At 51.7% G+C, this 21,197-nt stretch overlaps 1 protein-coding gene across 3 annotated transcripts; it reads right to left on the minus strand.

Moving 5' to 3' along the window:
- Positions 1-9,437: 9,437 nt before the first annotated feature.
- Positions 9,438-18,658, minus strand: CFAP263 (cilia and flagella associated protein 263; the record flags this gene model as incomplete). 3 transcript variants are annotated; one of them, XM_083851316.1, is made up of 9 exons in its annotated part: positions 9,449-10,980; positions 12,295-12,450; positions 12,976-13,083; positions 13,976-14,131; positions 14,284-14,364; positions 14,857-15,012; positions 16,138-16,299; positions 17,482-17,614; positions 18,048-18,658. In XM_083851316.1, the coding sequence occupies 9 exons, from the start codon at positions 18,656-18,658 to the stop codon at positions 10,891-10,893; spliced, it is 1,653 nt and encodes a 550-aa protein (XP_083707442.1). In that variant the 3' UTR covers positions 9,449-10,890. The 3 variants fall into 3 exon arrangements, with proteins under 3 accessions (XP_083707444.1, XP_083707443.1, XP_083707442.1); XM_083851317.1 differs by lacking the exon at positions 14,857-15,012 and having other exon boundaries at positions 9,441-10,980; XM_083851318.1 differs by lacking the exons at positions 14,284-14,364; positions 14,857-15,012 and having other exon boundaries at positions 9,438-10,980.
- Positions 18,659-21,197: the final 2,539 nt, after the last annotated feature.

The following is a 21,197-nucleotide window of genomic DNA, read 5'->3' on the forward strand; positions in this document are numbered from 1 at the left end:
TGCACTCAAAGTGAATCCTTTGGCCCTGGTGGGCTGATTGGTATAAATATCATTATCTGGCTCTGTGTGATTAATCCTGATGTTACTGAATAGCAGTGTACTGGAAACAATTTATCAAGCTTCCTCATGTTTTTCTGTGCTGTGTAAGCAGCAAAAGTCCTTGCTGCATCATGGTTACGGCAAGCGGCAGGCCCAGCTGGCTGCGATCCTACTCTCCGTGTGTTTCTGCAAGGTAGGGCACAGCGGCAGCCGTCCTGGTCATAGCCATGACCTCTCGTACACATAAGCTCATAGCTTTAAGTGAGGTATCTAAGATCCTGAAGTTTGCCTCGGCTGCCTACAGATCCCAACCTACGCTGAGTGCCAGATGCTGAGAACAGCATCTGGACTAAAGGAATAAGGTTTGGGGTTGCGAGCTAGCAAGCAAATGGTTTTAAATACTGATGCACATTCTAGTGAGAGGAGTCACTTTGTAAAATAACACTCAAGCTTCACAAACTGATTAGATTAGCACCCCAGCATGCTGTATGAGCAGTGCTGAGAGTCCCCGCTGCATTATGAGCCTGAGTGCTTGCAGTCCCTGACCTTCTGTCCATGCTGACGATCTGCTAGTTTGGGTTCAAATTAAGCCTTGGATTAAGCTACAGATTTCATTGGTTAGGGGAGACACCTTTAGCTGACCTTTGAAGATATTTTTTTTAGTTTTACAGAATCTGGTAAACAGCAGCTGGAAAGCAGCATGGAATCAGTTTAAAGGTGAGCGTGCCTAGAGGAGAGTGGCACTGCTGCAGTTCAGCAAATGGGGATAAGCTGTGCCAGACTGCCTCCCCCTGCAAAAGATCCAGTACCCACCAGGCAGAGCTGTTCTTAAAAGTATCTGTGCATTGCATCTTGGCCCTGGCCAGCTTTCCGTCACAGGCCGTGACTCTGCTTGGCAGAACAAGCCATTGCATTAGTCATTGGATACTCTAGCAGTCATTCATGTATTTGGGCATCCTGCAGGCTTGGAGCAGCCCAGTTCGCACAGGGATTAGGAATATGTCCCCCAGGGAAAAATTCTGGAGCCCTCTCGTCCTTGCGTCAGTGATGCAGGATAGCTGGATGTAGGGGGGATGAAGGCAGAAACTGGAAGAGCCATCAGTCTGCATGGCATCTCCTCCTCCTAGGACAGAAGAATTTGTAGCAGAGATTACACCATCACTTAATACCAAGAACATTACTTTACTGCTTCTAGCTAATGCTCTGGGGAAGCCCTGGAAGCCAGAGAAATTTAAATTTCACTCCAACGTGAAGAAAAGCTGTCAATGAAGTCCCACTACACAAGACACAATCCCACAGGACAGTGCTTGTCAGACTCTTGGTCTTGTCTTTTCCAGTATCTGCCATCCCAATGAAGACATTCCAGTTTTGGATGCCTACTGCTATGCTATCACAGGTATAGGAAGACTGCCATTACAATGAGGAATCTGCCAGCAAACGTAAATCTGTCAGGGCACCGATCACAGAACCCTTGCTACCTTTATTTTAACATTTAACAATTAAATCACGAAGACTGTAGTTTTAGGCTAGTAGTTAAAACTGTCTTTTTTGACTTTCTGGCATAAGACAGGCAAGACTGCAAATTACAGTTTCAGAATGGAGTGCTCTGGGGCAATGTAACTTCTGACGTGTAGTGAAGAGCATCCTCCATTTCTGTCACACAAAAAAAGCCACGCATCCAGAAACCCTTGTTTGTAAGTCTGTCAGAAAAACATCTCCTCATCCTCTGGAGGTTTTATGCAAAGTCTAGAACCACCAGAGAGGTGAGAAAACATAAACCAGATCTTTGAGCCATTCCTGAACTTCCTGTCAAATCTTTCTCAGCGAATGAGACCAGAGCCCGGAGGGTTTTGTAACCAGCCCAGCAGGACCAGACCACGTCACCCAAGCTGCACTGAGTCTGCAACTGATTTGAAAGCTTTTGAGCGTTGTCTGGGAGGCAGATTTCCTCAGCGTAACAATCTGCCTAACAGTGATGGTTTCTGAACACAGAACCTGTGGTCTTCTGTAATCCTTCCCATCTAATCTCTTTCGGCCTTCAATTTAAAAATCTTTAAAATAATTTAAAAATCTTTCCATTCCTATGATGCCTGTAAATTTAGCACTTCTTGGCTCTGTGTGTATGACCCTTTCTTTCTCCTTTTTGTGCTAGCCTGGTAGGATTTTAGCATTAACAAGGTTTTTAATTGTTCTGTTCTGAAGTACACAAACACAGAGCCCTTTGGCAAGGGCACCTTTCGGAAATAAATTGAGTCATCATCCTCATAATAGAAAAACAAATTCGGTATGGATCTGTCCTCTAGTTAAGGGCATGCTGATCCCTTAGAGAATGGTATAACCAGATGACCAGACTCTTGTTAGTGACTGCTGTCTGCTTTTGCTGGCGTATCTCACTCTCCTGCCTCTTGAAACGTTTTTTTGATGGCTGCTACTGTAACATGCTGATGTGGATCAGCCTGGCCCCTGGAACCCCTCCGATGGTGCTGCTGTACTTTCTTGACCAATGCCCCATCTGCTGCTAGAAGGGCTCAACTTTGAGACCGCCTGTTCTCTGCCCTGCCCAGAACCTAGTCGCCATGTACTTTCTGCCTTCCTTTCTACACAAAACATAGCTCACAATACAACCCCGAGTTTGAAATAACCTCACCCTTCATATGGAAGGATCTACTAAAGCTATAAAATTCCATCTGGCTACAGAGATAAGATTAAAAATTGCAGGCTGGTGTTTGTCCCTGTCGAGGGTGAGGAGCAGAGCAGGGTTGTGAGGGCTGCAGGGATCTGTTTCTTTGGTCATTTCTCACGTGCAAGTGGCTGAAGGGTGCCTGATTCCTGTGATACCTGATCTGGCATAAAACCTCCCAATGAGACACCAGCCCTGTCTGAGCAAATCTGAGACACCAAGGTGGATTTATCCTGGATCAGCTCTTTGCACCATTGTTAGAATATCAAACCAAGGCCTCTTCAGACACTTCCTCTTCTGCCTTAGCTTTCTTGTACTTTCCCCCTCTTTTTCTTTGCTGTCTTCTGCTCTCATTGGGAGGGACATGGGGGACAGGACTGGAAGGAATCTGAAGGTTCCACTGGTTCTAGTGGCCTTCAAAAGGTATCAATCCAATTCACAAAATGTTTCCAAGGTCATTTGATGCCCTTTCCATCACCAGGCTGCTTCATGCATACTCCATAAAGGCCAAATAGCTCCAGTGAGCTGCTACAGCCCATGCACCGTGGGTCACAGCAGGGCGCAGTGCCCTTCCACAGCTGCTGCAGACAACACCTGCAGTGGCCTCTGAGTATGCTTTGATAAAATGGCAAAGTTCCCATCCAGAGACATTTTCAAGACATAGAGTAAGCAATTTGTGCTGCAGACCTTCTGCACAACAGCTCTTCTTGCCTGGAGTCATTCACTACTGGCCCCACAGTCCCAGGCCACCTTCTCTGAGGATGGCAAACACCATCATCTTCAGATGGACCCCCTCACATGTGTGCAGAAATGAAGTCAATCAAGAGGAATGTGCCGGTGGCCTTGTTCTTCCATGCATCCTGGTACCTGGCCCAGCCATGCTGTGCATGCCTTTGCCATGGGAGCCTCCATTGCAGCTGCTGCCTTCAGTTCAGAACCAAAACCATCGATCACAGCACTGGGAATCTTACTGGATTACTCACAGATGGTTCAAATGTTGCCTTGGAGATAAGTGTTTGAAGGCACTGGTTGATTTCCCACGTTTCTCAGTGATCCCTGTGGAAACTGCAAGAGCAAGTACGTTCAGCCACGTGTGATATTTGGTCTTTGGACATTAACTAAGTGGGCTGTAAACCAGGAGGCTGGGAGGAAAAGCAAATCTTTCTGAAAGTCAGTGAGTAACACATAACTGCCAGCTCTCTGAAGATGATCTGCAGTGTTCCTGCTGAGCACCTGGCCAGGAGAGCCACCAAGCCAGGAGCTAGGAGCTCAGTGCTAAGGCCAGCAGCGTGGGGAACAGTGTGACCTGGAAGCACAAAAGGAGAAGCACAAAACACCAAGGAGATGATTTGAGAGGCAGGGCACAGACATGTCATTGCACAACAGGGAACCAGGCTTGGGGAAGGAAGCAGCACCTAGCTCTCAGACATTTCTCTGTGCTTTGGTAACACAAGCATTAACTGAAGCCCTTGCACCGGTGGTGTGGCAAGCATGATATTGTATGTTTTTCTAGGTGATAAACTTTGGTAACAAAGGATATAGAGAAGGCAGAGTTACTGAATGCCTTCTTTGCTTCTGTCTTCACTGCTAAGACCAAAGAAAGACTGGAGAAAGGAGGATTTTCCCTTGGTTGAGGAGGATTGGGTGAGAGATCATTTACGCAAACTTGACATCCACAAATCCCTGGGTCCTGATGGGATACACCCATGAGTGCTGAAGGCGCTGGTGGATGTTATTGCTAGGCCACTCTCCATCATCTCTGAAAGGCCGTGGAGAACAGGAGAGGTGCCTGAGGACTGGAAGAAAGCCAATATCACGCCAGTCTCCAAAAAGGGCAAGAAGGAGGACCCAGGCAACTACAGGTCAGTCAGCCTCACCTCCATCCCTGGAAAGGTGGTGGAACAGCTCATCCTGGAGGTCAACTCCAAGCATGTGGAGGATAAGAAGGTGATCAGGAATAGTCAGCATGGATTCACCAAGGGGAAGTCATGTTTGGCCACTCTGATAGCCTTCTATGATGAGATGACTGTCTGGGTAGACAAGGGGAGAGCAGTGGATGTGGTCTACCTTGACTTCAGCAAGGCTTTCAACACCGTCTCCCATAACATCCTCATAGACAAGCTCAGGATGTGCGGCCTAGATGAGCGGACGGTGAGGTGGATTGGCAATTGTCTGGATGGCAGAGCTCAGAGGGTTGTGTTCAGTGGTTCAGAGTCTAGTTGGAGGCCTGTAGCTAGCGGTGTGCCCCAGGGGTCAGTACTGGGTCCAGTGTTGTTCAACTTATTCGTCAACGCCCTGGACGATGGAACGGAGTGCACCCCCAGCAGGTTTGCTGACGACACAAAGCTGGGAGGAGTGGCTGATACCCCAGAGGCTGTGCTGCCATTCAGAGGGACCTGGACAGGCTGGAGGGTTGGGCCGAGAGGAACCTCATGAAGCTCAACAAAGACAAATGCAGAGTCCTGCATCCAGGAGTAACCCCAAGCACCAGTACAGGCTGGGGCTGACCTGCTGGAGAGCAGCTCTGCAGACAAGGACCCGGGAGTCGTGGTGGACAGCAGGTTAGCCATGAGCCAGCAGTGTGCCCTTGTGGCCAAGAAGGCCCGTGGTATCCCGGGGTGCAAAGGAAGAGTGCTGCCAGCAGGTCGAGGGAGGTGATCCTCCCCCTCTCCTCAGCCCTGGGGAGGCTGCACCTGGAGCACTGTGTCCAGTGCTGGGCTCCCCAGTACCAGAGGGACATGGAGCTCCTGAAGCGAGTCCAGCGGAGGGCTACCGAGATGCTGAGGGGACTGGAGCATCTCCCATATGAGGAGAGGCTGAGAGAGCTGGGCCTGTTTAGCTTGGAGAGGAGAAGATGGAGAGGGGAACTTATAAATGTGTGTAAATATCTGAAGGGAGGGTGTCAAGAGGATGGGGCCAAACTCTTTCCAGTTGTGTCCAGTGACAAGACGAGAGGCAACGGGCACAAACTGAAGCAGAGGAAGTTCCAGATGAATTCGAAAAAACATTTCTTTTATGAGGGTGACAAAGCACTGGCACAGGTTGCCCAGAGAGATTGTGGAGTCTCCTCTGGAGATACACAAAACCCACTTGGATGCCATCCTGTGCAACATGCTCTAGGTGACCCTGGTTGGCAGGGGGGTTCGACTGGATGATCTCCAGAGGTCCCTTCCAACCTCAGCCATTCTGTGAGTCTGTGAAACTGAAGGTACATATCTCAGAGGCTGCTCAGGCTGAGCTATACAGACAGGTTTAGCTGGGTTGGTGTTTTACTGCAGTCAGTTGATTTTTATCAGATGCTTTTACTTCATACATTTTCCTTGGCAGTGGGAACAATCCAGCAGATACCAAAAATGCTGGAACACAAGGGGACATGCAGCCAAAAAGATCACTTGTGTAGCAGGATCCCCTCCTGCCCTAGGCAGACTTTGCACAAGCTCACAACAGCACCGTGTTCGCCTGCTGTGGGCAGAGCTTTGGGTTTGTCTCCAAGCAGAGCTGGGCGAGCTTCATTAACCACAGGGCTTAACCTCATGACTTCGGAGGCTGCATCACCTCGCAGCACATTGCATTTGTGGTGGCACAGCCTGGCCAGTGGCCAGGGCCCAGTCTCGGAGCAGTCTCCCCATGGGGAGGGCAGGGTGCAACTGGTGTCTCACAGCTATTTTTTCCTGGCTCTTGCAGGGCAAGTGGCCCCTTTTAGCACAGATCAACGACAGACAGGCCTGGGGATCATCAGCTGCCTCCCAGCTGATTCCCAAGGCATTTCAAACACAGCATCACAAGAGGCAGGGATAATACATGTGAAAGGCCCTTCTCAGTGGGACTGATAAGCACTTACAGAGTTATTACAGGAACAGAGATACAGGGCACTGAGTTTCTTATGTGCAGGACTGGCTATATCCAGGGAGAGGACAACCATGAAAAAAACATCTACGGTTTCCCTGGGTTGCCTCTGTCCTAAATGTACCATGACATGGACCCTGTCCTTGCTAATTCTGTTTACAAGAAACATATTTAAAAGCTTGGAAGAAATCAGTTCAGCTAACACTGACGTGGTTTGCATGCAGGTTTAAATGAGCTCTCGAACCACGATTTCCCTCCAGTGTGTAGCCCATGGTGTGTAGCCTTCTCCCAGCACCATTTCCCTTCCCTTTGGCCATGCTCATCCCCAGTATTGCAGAAAACACCCGATGTGATGGTCTGGGCCTTACCAGGGAGGAAAGTTTCCCAGGGATGACCTGCTGGGAGAGCATCAGCCCTCCAGGTACCTCAGTGCCTTTGTTTGCTGCTGCTTGCTGGCCCCTCCTTCCCAGGCTTTTTTTATCATAGAACGGTCAAGGGAAGAACTGAAGTTGTTTCAAAGAATCATAGAATCATTAAGGTTGGAAGAGACCTTCAAGACCATCTGGTCCAACCATCACCTTACTACCAATGTCACCCACTAAACCATGTCCCCAAGCACCAGGCCCAACCTTTCCTTGAACACTTCCCTGGGCAACCTGTTCCAATGCCTGACTACTCTTTCTGAGAAGAAATATCTCCTAATTTCTAACCTAAACCTTGCCTGGCACAACTTGAGGCCATTCCCTGTAGTCCTATCACTAGTTACCTGCGAGAAGAGGCTGACCCCCAGCTCCCCACAGCTTCCTTTCAGGTATTTGTAGAGAACAATGAGGTCTCTCCTGAGCCTCCTCTTCTCCAGACTAAACAGCCCCAGTTCCCTCAGCATTAATTAGTGCATACAATGCCCATCATCATTTCTCTCCCTCAACAGTTCTCTCGTCCTGCTCTCCAGGACAGAAACGAGTTTTCACATTCCTCATAGCATCCCATCTTCTCCAGCCTGCTCTCCAAAGGCACACTTGGCCTCTCAGCTGGGAAGGGGCTTCTTGACCCCAGCCAGAGCTCGCAGCCTGGCTGTGCTCCTGACCCTTGGCGTGTGCTTGTGGGAAAGCCCAGATGCAGGCAGCTGAAGCCTGGTAGTGCCGCTGCAGCACCTCCTGCTACCTTCAGGTTCCCCAGACCCATTTTCATCCCCCTCCCCAAGCATTTTGGGGTCCTCTCATCTTTTATAAACCCCCTTCATCAGCACCAGAGTGCCCTCCTGCCTCCTGCTCTTGCTACCCTCGCCTCTTGCTGCAGGTGGAACCAGGGTGGGGGCGGGAGGCTCTGGGTCAGGAGGAGCTGTGCCTCGGAGGTGCTGTCTGAGCAGGCACACGCACCGCAAGCCTCCAACAGCCCCTGCTCAGTGCACGTGCATGCTGGGGAGGTGCCTGCATCCAGCACCTCTTCTCCCGGCATCACTACCTCTTCCTCTGCTGCATCAGCGGTTAAGGAGCCTCTAAAGAGGGGCTGCAGTTACTTGCAAGCTGGCTGGAACCCGCTGCGGGAGACCCAGATCCCCAGAATGCCAGCAGGGTCTTGCCAACCTTGCGACCACCTCCTGATGCCACCAGGCCTGCAGCACGCAGAGAGGGGATGGGAACAGGGAGGGAAGGGGCCCCAGTCCCCTCAGCTCCTCACTCAGCCTCGTGCTGGAAACATCCCTTCCACGCAGCTTGCAAACAGCAGGTGTGGGACCGTGCCTGAACCCGTGACGTCCGTCTCTGTGCACTGCAGCCTGCAGTTGCTGCTCCTGCTGCCACAGCCACACACCTCATCTCCAAGGGCTTTTGATTCAGCCAGTGCCAAGGAGCTCCCTGCCTGATGCTCAGAAGGCAAAACAGCGAAGGGGTTCTTTGGGGCACGTTACAGAGGAATCAGGCATGGTGGTGGGGCAGAGGCACACAGGACAAGGGTTTTCATCAGCCTGAAGGCAGGCAGTCCCCTGAATTAGTGGTGTTTTGTTGCCAGTGGTGATGAAGGACTGAACTGATGTGATCTGCCCTCCTCTCGCGCCAGTGAAGTCCACAGGATCTGAGGGATCCTGTGGAGGCAGGCAGAGGGCTGCTGTGACACAACCTTGTTCTGCCTCCCAAAGGGTGGCCCTGGAAACCCTGTCGTGTGCCACATTAAAGGAACTGAGAAAAGAATCCAGAGAGGCATTCTCAGTGACAGTCGCATGAGATGCTATGGGCCACTCCTGTGCACCCCAGTGTCCCACTACGGCGAATGGATCTTGGCCACCACCAAGAGTGGCCACCAGGAGTGGACGCGTTCCCCACACTCACCAGGGCATGAGCTCATCTGCAGCCTTCACCCAAAGACTGGGAAGAGACCTCCAGATGAACAGTGAGGGTATTTCAGGAAGATGGTTTCAACCCCAGTAAGAAAAGCTAGACCTGAACTCCTTTGGGGATGGGCCATTTCCGATTTATGACTCCTGCAGTGGGGAGATGCTTCCCATCTCCAAGGGATACTTACACTGGCCTCAGGTACTTGGGAAAGGGATTGTTTGTTATATCCTTCTCACTGTTTTGTTGCTTTAGGTAACTGAGGTATTCTTTTGTGATCAGAAAACCGCTTGGTTCATGCATGCCATGTCAAAATGACCTGCCCTATATGATCACAGTGCTCAGCTCTCCTGTAGGTGCACAATCTGAGCTATTAAACCCTGGAATCTCCCAGGGAATCCCCTCTGGTTCCTCTTGCGTTAAGGGATCACCAGTGCTTGTCCAGAGGGAAAAGGCAGCTCTGGTGACAGATCTGGTCACCAGAGAATAACTGCTTGTAGTGATGGGGGGGCAAACAGAGCACAGCTGGCTGACCTAGCAGGGCCTGCAGAAGGGCCAGGCCACAGAGCCTGGTGGAAGCTGCCACATGCTGGGACTGACCAAAGAGATGCCCTCACAACAGCGCCACGGGTTTCTTCATCATTTCATGCATGAGTGGTTTCATCTCCCTGCAGCTTGCAGGATGCTACGTTTACACATTTGACAACAAATTTCCCCATAGGGTTGGCTCCTCTGCAGCTTCCACAGCCTGCCTTGCAGCATCAGACAAGCCTAGTGCTTAGAATCATAGAATCATAGAATAACCTGAGTTGGAAGGGACCCACAAGGATCATCAAGTCCAACTCCTGGCTAACACTTCAACCCAAACAAATAATCTTCAAATAATGTCCATCAAACAAAGTAGCCTCTTTCCAGGGAGTCCTGCTGTGGGTCCAGACCTTCTTCAGAAAAACGCAAATCAAATCAAGCAACCAAGTGAAGATATCTCAAGTCTCTGGCACAGACAACCAGCAGACACAACTTCCTGCAGCGTTTTTCTTGGCTTGAGGAAAGACAATGAGATTTATATTCTTCTCCCTTTTTTACTTTGCCTTTTTTAAAGGCAAAAGGTACGGGCTAAAATCCAGCAGCACTAGGGCCTTTTCAGCATATTCCTTTCCACTGAGTTCTAAGCACACAAACTTCAAGTTCAGGCCTGAGCCCAGTGTCACTTACTCTGAACTTTTCCATGGCAATCTTCCATCCTCCTCCCATCCCTCTCCCTGCCTTTGACAGCTCAAAACAAAACACTACCCTCCTGAACATTTTATTTCATGAATACAGGGGTGTTTTTTAAAAAAGGAAAGAAGTGTAGATACAGAATCTCTCTGAACCTTTGTCCTCCATCCCAGTAGACCAGCACTCCACCGGTTCAAGCTGATATGCAGAAGCACTGTTGCATTACTCCTTGTCAGGAGGAGACTGCTGGTGTTTTTCTTGAAGTAGAGCAACTTTCAGAACCTTTATCAATGAATACATGAATCCTTCATTTGGGAGTAAAAATTCCACTTACAGATTCTAGCCTCTGTTCATATATGAATGTATTAAATAGAGGGGACAGACTTGCAGGAGGGCAGTAGGGAAGAAGGTGGTGCAATGTTTTCAAGCTCTTTACACACATAAGTTTTTGGTTTTTGCCTTTGGAATGGCTAAACTTGGGCACACCTCACAATGGACTATGGAGAGATTAACAGTAGGATTGTTTTGCTGATTGTTGTGGTGGGTTTCAATCCAACCATGGGCTCCTGTAGATCCCTTAGGACTAGTATCTTATTGACCAGGAAGTTAAGTGGAGGGGAGATGAGAGGAGCTAAGAATTACATCACAAATCTTATCTGCCTGTGGCCCTGAAATGGGAATTTACTCATGGAAGTTGTCTGACCTTAAAAGATAAGTGAAAGGCTTTATTAACAGCAATGTCAAAATTATCATTACTAGGAAGCTGGGTTAATCCACTCAGAAGAATGGGGCGGCTCCCTCTGCTATCTGCTGGTTACCAGACATCTTGACCTGGTTCCATGCTCTGCGGTAGCTCTGCAAGGTCATCTGCAAAAGAAGAAAGGAGAAGGCCTTAGTATGTTCAGACAGCAGTGGTACGTTGTGGAGGAAGCTGCTAGGCTCTAAGCTGCGGTACTGCATGCCCGTTCACTTGCCCCACTACCACCTGAGCTCAGTGCTCGCTGCAGCACACTGAGAAGAGCTCCTGCTGGTCTAAACCAGCTTTGGTTTTCCTCCGAATGCTACAGGAAGCCTGGAGACATCACACAAAAGCACTGCGTGGAGACCTACAGCCCTCTGCACAGCAGCAGGGCTGTTTGACCTGTCCTGCCACAGAGGGGCTGGCAGGAAAAACAAGATCCTTGGTGTCACTCCTCTTATCTCAGGGACAACTACAGCAACCATCTCTTGTTCCTTGAGCCCTGACATCTCTGTAGTTCCAAGGCTGGCAAGGCTCCGGGCACTGCACATGGAGTGCGTCCAAGCCAGAGCCCAGGTCTGTGGCTGAGCTGCCCACAAGCTCTGCAGCAGCTGCAGTCAGATCCACACTTCTCAACCTGCCATGCTGGCTCTGGAGGTTCAAGCCCAAACACCGTTCTGACCTCTGAGAAAGGCTGGACCACAAAAGCACAGCCAGTCCCAGCCCAAGGTACTGGGGAACAAAGTGCTGGGCAGACACAGCCCAGCACCATCCTACTCCCAGCCCCTGCTCAGGGGTGAGCAGGGTGCTGATGGGCAGGACCTCATGACCTGTCCTAGGAGCTGGCTTTGCCCCAGCAGCATCTCTCCTCGCCCACTGTGCACATTGACATCCCGCCCGGGTAGGGACAGGGATGTGTCCTGCTATCTCTGGGCTTTGGCAACGCTCCTGCCTTATCTCCTCACCTCCTCCCAGGCTGCAGGACTTGGGCCAGGGGCAGAGACAAAGATACTGTTCTTGCAACTTTGCCATGAACTCATGCTTGGCTCTTGGCCAGGCACAGCCTTTCCTTTCCAGGGAAGAGTCACGATACAGATGAGGAATAAATGTTTGAGATCATCAAAGAGGACCACAAGCACTGGAGAGCCACCATCTGTCTGGGGTGTTGGGGAAGGCCTGTGCAGAGACAGACATACTGGGCCACCACACGTCCCCTTCTCCTTGCACACCCTTCAGGTTTCAGTATCAGAGCAGCCTGGTGGTGCAGCCTGTCCAGTTACACACTACACCCTTGCATCGGCTCCCCCTCTGAGCTCATTTAAAATTCAGCCTCCATCCTGGGGGTAGGGAGCAGCCACCAGAAAGAGCCTCCAGCCCTGCCCTCAGCAGCGACACCGGGAGCCGGTGCCCGGCCCACGTGTACCCGGCTCTGCCTCACTCACCTCAGCAATTGCTGCCCTCCTCTGCCAAGCCTTGATACTCTTTTCCAGGTCAGTGACAGCCATTGCCGTCTGCACATAACTCATCACGGGAGGGGCGCTGTAGTCCGACAGCTGTTTCTGCAGCCACCGGTCCAGACTCTCCGCTTTGGCTCGTTGCTGCGGGAGGGAAAGGGACAGAGGGCAAGGACATCCCAGGAAAATGTCCCCCTGCCAGCTGGTGGCCAGCCCTCCAGGGAAGCAGGCAGGCAGGATAAACTGAAGCCCCGAGAGCAGCTGCACATTTGAGGGCATAATATGGTGCATCCACCTGTGCCTCCATCCCACAGATGGGCTGCTCGAGAGCGCCTTGAGCCTGCTGCCCAAAGCTGTGCTGGCCCAGCTGGGTAACAGCACTGCCACCTCTCACTGGAGAGGACACTGTTGTTGAAAAGCTCAAGGAAAGAGAACTTCAAGAAGGCAGTGGCTGGTCCCTGGAGGGGCAAAATCCACAAAGGGCAAAGCTGACCAGTATTAATGGCATCGGCAGGAGCTCCAGGACTTATTCTCAGTCCCACCATGGCATGCACATATCCAGGTTATTGCTGGACCTCAAATGGGCATCAGTGTCTAATGTACCATAACAAATACCTACAGAGAGTCCTCTTAAGTTATGTCTCAGGGATTCCCAATTCACTCTCTTACCTTCTCCACCAGAGTAGTTTCTCTTTCAATCTTCTCCAGCAGCTCCGTCTTCTGGGAGATGTCTTTCATTAGAGATGTCGATGTTTCCATGGTGTTCTGAAGCTTTTTCTGGAACAAGAGAGAAGGACACTGTTAGTAGATGCAACAGCAGCTCTCTGGTACATGCAAAGACATCTCTACTGCTTATGTGGGCCCTCTCCTTGGGCTTTGTCTCCGCTGGTGGTGCAGGAGCTGTGCTCCAAACACGGCCCTGTGCTGTCTGCCAAGCACTGGCACTGCGTTAGCCAGGAGTGATGGCGGCTGTGGGCCACAGCCCTGTGTTGACAGCCCCAAATCTCCAGTTGTCAGTGGCAAAACAGAGCCGCTTGCCAGGAAGGGCAGGAGCCTGCGTCTGCTGGGGCATGGTCAGCAGGGTGGTGAAAGCTGTTATGCTCCATGGGGCGTGACTTGGGTGGGGGGGTTCCAGTCAGCGGCCACAGCTACTGCTTCGAGGTACCTGGCTGTCACAGCCTGTATTATTACACTGTGGCACTGAAGCCTGGGTTTAGGATGGACCCAGACAGAAGGGCTCATCTGAGAGAGACAAATCCGCCCCAGCTGAAAGCACTTTTCACTGATAAGATCAGGGGCTGCAGCTCATGGCATCTTTTCAAATGTCACGTTATGTAAGAAATGTATTTTTCTATGCGTCAGCACCAAAGCTCTTTCCTGTGGGAATTTTCATCAGGGTATAAAATAACCTGTCTGCAAAGCACAAACCTCACCATCAGGCTGCAGCCAAACATGAATGAGGACATCACTGCACAGAGGGAGCTCAGTGGGGCTCCTGGCATGTCAGGCAACCCCCCCCCCCGCACACACACTGAGCTACCACATCAGTGGAAAGACTGGGAGGTGCCTGGCATCCTCTGACTGAGAAAGGGAAGGATATAAGAGCTGCTAATCAGCTCACGTGTGACCCTCGGAAAGGGAAAGCAGAGGCACTGGGAGTTCCACTCACTTTACGGAAGTTGAGGATCCGGACGGTCTTCCCTAAAGTCAGTTTTAGCTGCTGCAGCTCCTTGTTCTTCTCATCAATCTTCTCTTCGTACTGCTCCTTTGTAACCTGCAGCTGCTGTGAGCGGACCTCACGGAGCGTCTCTCCCATCTGCTCCTTCTGCAAACCCCAGAGAAGCAGAGCTACAGGTTGCCGACCACAGCTCAGCCCCAAATAAAGAGGGCTTTGTTTGGTGGGAAAAGTTGTCCTAAAGACAGCTGTGTTCTTCACAGGCCATCTCACCCCTGTTTCTCCTAGACTGCTGCATGTACCTGCCTGAGCTGCTGCTGCAGCTTCTTCTTGTAACCCTTGAGAAAACTGTTTTCTAAGCGCAACTTCTCTTTCATCAGATCCTAAAGAAAGAAAGCAGGTTATAGCGGAACAGCAGTCTGGGAGGAGGAAGAGCACCAGGACCTCATGCTTTCCTGTGTATTTTCCCTTCATTGGGTGACATTGGTAGTACAGTGATGGTTGGACCAGATGATCCTAAAGATCTTTTCCAACCTTAATGATTTTATGAATCTATGATTCATCTCACCTGTACTGCTCCTAAAAAACGAGCACTTCCCCTCCCATGAGAAACGCTGTTCAGCATCCTCCTGCCCCACATGTGGGACATTGGCTTTGCACTTCCCTGGGCTCTGCTGAGCTGGAGGGCTGGGCCTTGCATCACCTGTACTCATAGTTGTGCTCACCAAGCTGATGAGCAGCTGGGGTAGTTGCTAAGATAGTCTGAAAATGTGAGGCAGACCATATGGGAGTATGGGAAATAGGTTTTAACCCAAATTTTTTACCATACATTTCAGATGACAGACCAGGCTCAACTTTTGCCCTGCTGCACTGACCCTTTGGTGGTTCTTCTCCTCTAGGTACCTCAGCAGCTTCTCGGAAGCTACAATGCTCCCTTTCTTGTTGGAGATGGTACTGACGATGTCTTTCTCAAAGTCACTGATTGCTTTCTTAACATCAGTCCACCAAATATCTGTTTCTTGTATGACTGCCTGTAGAAATGAAGTCACGTAAGAGTCAAGAGGTGCTAACTTCCCTAATTCAAACAGCTTAGGGAATAGGGGACACTGGAAATGACCAGACGTACTCTGATGGAGTTAGGAGCATTTCTCCTGTGGGTGCACTGAGGTTCACCCTGTGCAGCACAGGGCACATGACACAGTCTTACAGAGCACTGCTACTTCACTTATTCAAAAACGAACATCAGAATAAATCTCTCCCATGCCTGACTTTCAGCGTCTGTCATTCCATCCTGACTTAGAACCATCATCAGCCTTACTAAGCCAATCCTGGGACTGTCTTTTGTTTACAATGTATGACCTGTGGCCACACCAGAGGGACATGGGCTGCCTGCTGCCTCTGTCCCAGCTGCTACATCAGCGGCATGAACTGAAGGGAAAGGTTTCTCCTTCCCTGAGAGCTCCTGAGCACCCTGCCTAGGAGGAGGTCTTGGCAGACGGCATAGGGCTGATCGTGATGCAGCAGCAAGGAGCCTGAAGCAGGAATGCAGCCTGGTAGATTTGGAGCATATGCAGAAGAAATCCTAGAGAGACTGGAAAGGCAGACACTGGAGAGGTCTGCACTGAGCCCAGTCAAAGCAGGAAGCTCTTGAGAGTTTCTATATTGAAAAATGTTTGGCATGAAGGACATACATCCAAGAAACTGACAGAAAGGAGCTTTTGCTTTCAAGAAAAAGCTTGGGAATTTCTATATTGAAAAATGTGTCTGGCACAAGGGACACACATTCAAAAAGCTGACAAAAAGGAGCTTTTTCTTTCAAGCATCTATTTCTTCATCTCACATAGCAGACCTGAGCTTCTCTATCTAAAAATCTTCTGCTATCTTGTGTAACTGTTAGTTCTTGCCATAATATGCAGCTTCAGAGACAGGCGCATCTGGTCTCTGTTGGTGCACTTGCCTTCAAGAAACTGTGAAGTTAGGGGGCAGTTCTGGCTCCCACTCTCAGGTCAGGATCACTAACAACAATGCTCTGCTATGAACAGCCCACACCAAGCAAGTCTGTCCCACTGGCCTGGGGATGGCATGTTGAAAGAGGTGGGAAAGGTTACAAGACTGCAGGACACATTGGTGGTTCTAAGGTTTCTGGAGAGCTATACCTCGAGGTCCTGCAAGGTCTTCTCTGTGTCCTCCTCCATCCTCTGAATTTCACCCTTCATGTCCACCAGCTCCCGCTCAGCCAGCTCACATTTCTGCTCCACTGTCAGCCCTACGAAATAGCCTGTTGAACGACGCATCTTGGATTTGGACCTGCCATGTGTCTGCAACAATCAAGGAATAGCACAGATGCCATCAGGTAGCCAACACAGGCCAACTGCTGCTGCATTGTCATGTATTCAAAGAGAAAATAATCTCAACAGTCAGGTTAGAGGGATTCCAGCTTACAGTAAGGACACAGAGGTGTATCCAGAACAGGGGTAACTTGGGGCCACACCTAGCTGGCCTCATTTGTCCTCTCATCCACCCACAAAACCTTCCTACCTAAGCACTTTCAATTCACTTCAACGGGCAAGTGCAGGGCTGGAGGTTAAAGGCAATGTGATGCCTTCATCAACACCTTCATTACAACACCTCTCAATAGTGGAGATGTTAATGGGCATGGACATTATCTAGACCTTGTTGTGTAGGACAGATAGGGTCTTCTGCCTCTTCCCGAGGAGTGGAGGGTCTCGCAACATGGGTGGGCTAAAGCTCAGTCTTTGGAGAAGCGACACTGCTTGGGTGTGATCACCGGTTCTGCAGAGATACTGGGATGCCAGCACTGCTCTGCACAGGGCAAGGGCCCTTCTGGCCAAAGGCAAAGTTTCAAAAAGAAAACCCCCAAAGTGGCTCCTTCAGGCTCAGGCATTGCCGAAGCCCCTTGCAAGAGGCTAGCTGAAAGGAGCTCCACAGCAGAGCTTCTGCTCACTGCATCACTGGTGGAAGGAGATGTTCAGGCCAGGAGGCGAAAATCTGCCCCAAAAGCCTGATCATGGCTACAGTGAGAAGGAACAGAGCAACATGCGCTCGGAAGAGGAACCTGGGTGTGGGTGCACGCAGGTCTAAGCCTACAGGGGCTCCTGCAGGAGGGGAAGAGGAGGAGAAATCTGTTAGAGAGCACCTGACAGGGCCTGGGGAAAGTCCCCTGCTTTCCTGGCATCAGCCCCACTGTATGTTTAGTTTCTCCTTCAGATTACTCTGTGGGGGGGTTAACTCTTTAGTGTGTGAAGTGCTTCCAGATCTACCTGGCACCTGCTGTTCAGGCGATCACAGTGCTGTCATACACCAGAGACAGCAGCAGCTGGGAGAGGAGAAATCGGAAGGCAGCCTGGCCTCTACGCTGAGTGCAGAACAGCAAGGAAGCCCAAAGCTTACACCTAAAGGCCCAGCTAGCACTTGTTTTCGGGCAGGTGTTGGGGTTAAGTCACTTGTGCAGCCCACACGGTGGCTACCCCGCTCCGTACCAGTACGTGCACCGGCTCTGGCGGGGAGTCGTGGGCCACCGGCTGCCGCTGGAGAACTGGGCTGCTCGGCTCCATCTTACGGTACTGATTCTCAAACATCTCCACCTCAGCTCTCAGCAAAGCGATGGCATGACTGCAAAATGATGGGGTCGGGATGAGACCCAGCTCTCAGGGACGTGCATCGGGCCAAGTACAGTGTCACTGCGTGTGGCCAGTGTGCAAAGGCAGAGCCGAAAGAAGCTAACTCAAGGTAAAACAACACCCCCAAATGAGGGCTGAAGGTCTCCCCTCCCTGAACCAGGATGCAGAAAAGCCCCCCAGACCTGCCCCTGCTCAAAAACCCAGACCCCAGAGACCAATAGAGCCTGGGACAGGAGCCCTTTAGGAAGGGACACTGGGTGGCTGGGGGTGGCCCCATCCCTGTCCCTCTCCCATCCTGCCCGAGCCTCAGTCCCTGCCCAACCCCGGTTACAGCCCAGGCCCCACCACCCCTACATCCTCGGGCTGCTGCACCCAGCCCGGGACCCCCACCCCACGCTGCTGTCCCCCCCCGCGGCTGCCGGTACCGCTCCTCCTGCAGGCGTGCCCGCAGCTGCGGCAGGGGCAGCACCGCCAGCACCTGCTCCGCCATGGCTGTGTTGTGGCAACGGTGGAACGGGCACGGGTGGGGTGGGGGGCAGGACTCACAGGCACAGGGAGGCCCCGGCACACGCACGGAGGCCCTGCTCCCTGGCTTGAGCCCTGCACGTTGGCCACTGCCAGCTCCGCCACTGGGCCAGGCGCGGTTTGGCCCCTGGCACAGCTCGGTTGTGGCCTGGGGGTCTCCCACTGGGGAGCTGGCATGGCCAGGTCCAGGAGCTCTGCCAGGTGCTGGGCATCGTTTCTGAGAGGCCCTGTTGCTGCAGCCATGCTGCAGCTCACGCTGTGGCCTGACTAGGTTGCGGGCAGGCCAGTATAACTGTGCCTCCCTCCCCGACAGTTGCTGATAGGGGTGGTGATGCCTCTCTGTGGCTCTTCTGGGATGAGAGATGCAAGTCAACCTGAGTATGGAACAATATAAACCCATGCCATGGTGATGCCGGTCCTTTTTGTGGCCCCATGACAAAGCTAGTTTGGAATGGTGCACTCCCCATTGCTGCGTGTGCAGGAGAACCCGGTGAGGAGGCCTCACATCCATGTGATGGCCAGAACGTGTCAAAGCTCATCTTCAAAACACACCTGAGTCATAACCACAGCTGGTCCATGGGAAGAGCCCTGCTCCTCATCCTCGTGCCAGCACCAGGAGAAGCACCTCTCCCAGGAGGATCTTTGTCACTGACAGGCACTCATTGCTAGAGCACAATGAAGCTTCTCGAAGTGTGCACACATAGAGGAGAGGGGAGAGAATGGCTGTGGCACAGCCTGGAGCCCATCTTTGCCCACAGGGTGTGATGGGGATCCCATTAAAAATGGAGTCACAAATTAAAAGCTGTGTTTCACTGACACACCAAATTACGCAAAACTTTGAATGTCTGTTTATTGTTTTTATTTGCCACCGTTTTCTCTGCTAGCTAGCTGTAGGCCATGGGCTTCTCTTGTTTCCTATTCATCTTGCAGAGTTAAGGTTTTACAAACATGTAATCCAAGCAGATGAAACCTGCTCTCCACTTGGTGCTGTGTGAGTCTGCAGCAAGGTTAGAGTGTGCCACGCTTGCAGCAGACCCTCTGTCCAGCTAATTTGTGTATACGGAGCACCATTTACTCAGGATTTGTGGGCTTGGGGTCCCTGCAAGAATCTTTCTGACACTCTAACCTGAGACAGTCACTGCCTCACTGTTTGGTGGGATGGGGAGAGGCAGCTGAGCAGTCCTGGGAGCAGCTGTGATGGATGGGGAGCTGCAGGCAGGACTGGTGGCTCTGGATGGTTCAGCAGCATTGTGCTGGAGGCTTTCCAGCTGCAGGAAGAGGGCATGCAGATTTCAAGATGTTTATCACTGTGCCGAGCTCTGGAAAGCTTTTCAGAGGTCAGCAGAAGACAGCCCACCCATCTCTGCCACAAAAACTGTCCCTTGCCAAATTCCAGGATCCAGAGCTCTGAAGTGCCTTCAGGACAAGATCTGTTCTGGCTTTTAGTGGCCAAAAGTATGTTTTCCCTGACTTTGCTCTGGGAAACAGGTGAACCTTTCTAGCCAGATTTGAAAATAGCAATAAAAATAGTTCAATAGCATTTCAGAGAAAACTTGGAAAAGCTTTAGCGAGCTCAATGTTTGAGCACATGTGCCTGAATAGCAGCAATGCAGACGTCTGGGGGAGTGGTCCTGATCCTGTCCTCGGTCAGGTGTGTGGTTACAGTAGCTACAACACATTTGCTTTGCTTGCCAGCTCGTACATGCTGATGTGCACATAGGAGTGTGTATGCAGATTTCCATAATTAGTCACTGCTCTAACTCCCAGGGGCGCAGTGAGTAGCTCCACATCTGCCCCAGCCCCGTGTCTCCGCTTTTGCTCGCAGGGACACCTCAGGGCCATCTCCCCTCCCACGGAGTGCATGAGCAGCGCTGTGCCCTGCCGCCCAGACCCCAGCTGCTAGAGCCAGGCCTGGGGTGCAGCCAGGCTTCACCGGGTTGCAGGGGTGCTTACGCCTGGGTTTTAATGCAGTGTCATGCAGAATTTACTGTGGCAGACAAATGTCTCAGCTGTGTAGTGGTACAGCTCTGGCCTTCTTGATCTGAGAAAAAAAGCATTCACACACCAGTATTGAGGAGCTCTTTTAAACGTATGCCTCGATGCCTTTGCAGGTACTGTCACAAGTTATAGTTTACCAAAGGACTGGCTGGTATGCTCTGAAAGCTTATGCACTTCTGCGTGTTTTCTGTGTTCTGTTCCACCATGCACTGCTTTCGGAAAACAATGTTCCTCTCCCATCTGCAGTCCTGGTAGGAAGAGGTGGGTGAATTGTGCTCTGGAAGTGGCCGACTTCCCCCAGGCCAGCTGCCATTCCTCGCCCTGTGCTAGGCTGGGTTTAGGAGGAGCAGTGAGTGTCCAGCTTGCCTTTTCTCTCCAGCGCCGTGCCCTGGGACAGCAAGCATGCTGAGCACATCCACCTTGTTTTCCAAAGATCCTGTGGGAGTCTTACCTGCCCTATCCAGAGCCAAAGGATAAAATGATGAGGTTTTACTTGGTTTGCTTGCATTCTGTTCTGAGGGACTTGGAAAGTGCGCCGTTCACTGCAGCGCACGGTTGGGTCCTGGCGTTTATCTGTTCAGTGAGATTTTCCCTAGGTTTCCTCAGCTGTAACCTCACAGCCCAACGTTCCGAATCCGCTTCAGCTCTGTGGATCGAAACTTTTCCCTTTCTCACAACCTACGGAAAAGAAAATCATGTGTTGTGCGCTTGCATACGGGAACGCAGCCCTAAGGCTCATCTCGGCTCCTCTGCAAGCGCCGCTTGTACAAACACCGGCCGTACGAAAAGTACCGGAGCGAGCAGCTGAGCCTTGCCGGGGCGCATCCCCGGGAGCCGGGGCAGCAGGGCACGGCAGGGAGCAGGGCAGGCGGCGAGGCGGTGCCGGGGCCGGGCGCAGGGCCCTCCGCGCCGCCGGGGGGCGCTGCCCGGGGGGCGGCTCCGGCGGCGGGGCGCGGGCGCACGGCGCCGTTTCCGGGTCGGCTGCGCGGCGCTCGGGGCCGGCCCAGGCTGCAGCCGCCGGCACCGGGCCCCGGCCTCGGCCCCAGCTCCGC

This window comes from Anser anser (genome assembly GCF_964211835.1).
Source record: "Anser anser genome assembly, chromosome: 11".
NCBI lineage: Eukaryota > Metazoa > Chordata > Aves > Anseriformes > Anatidae > Anser > Anser anser.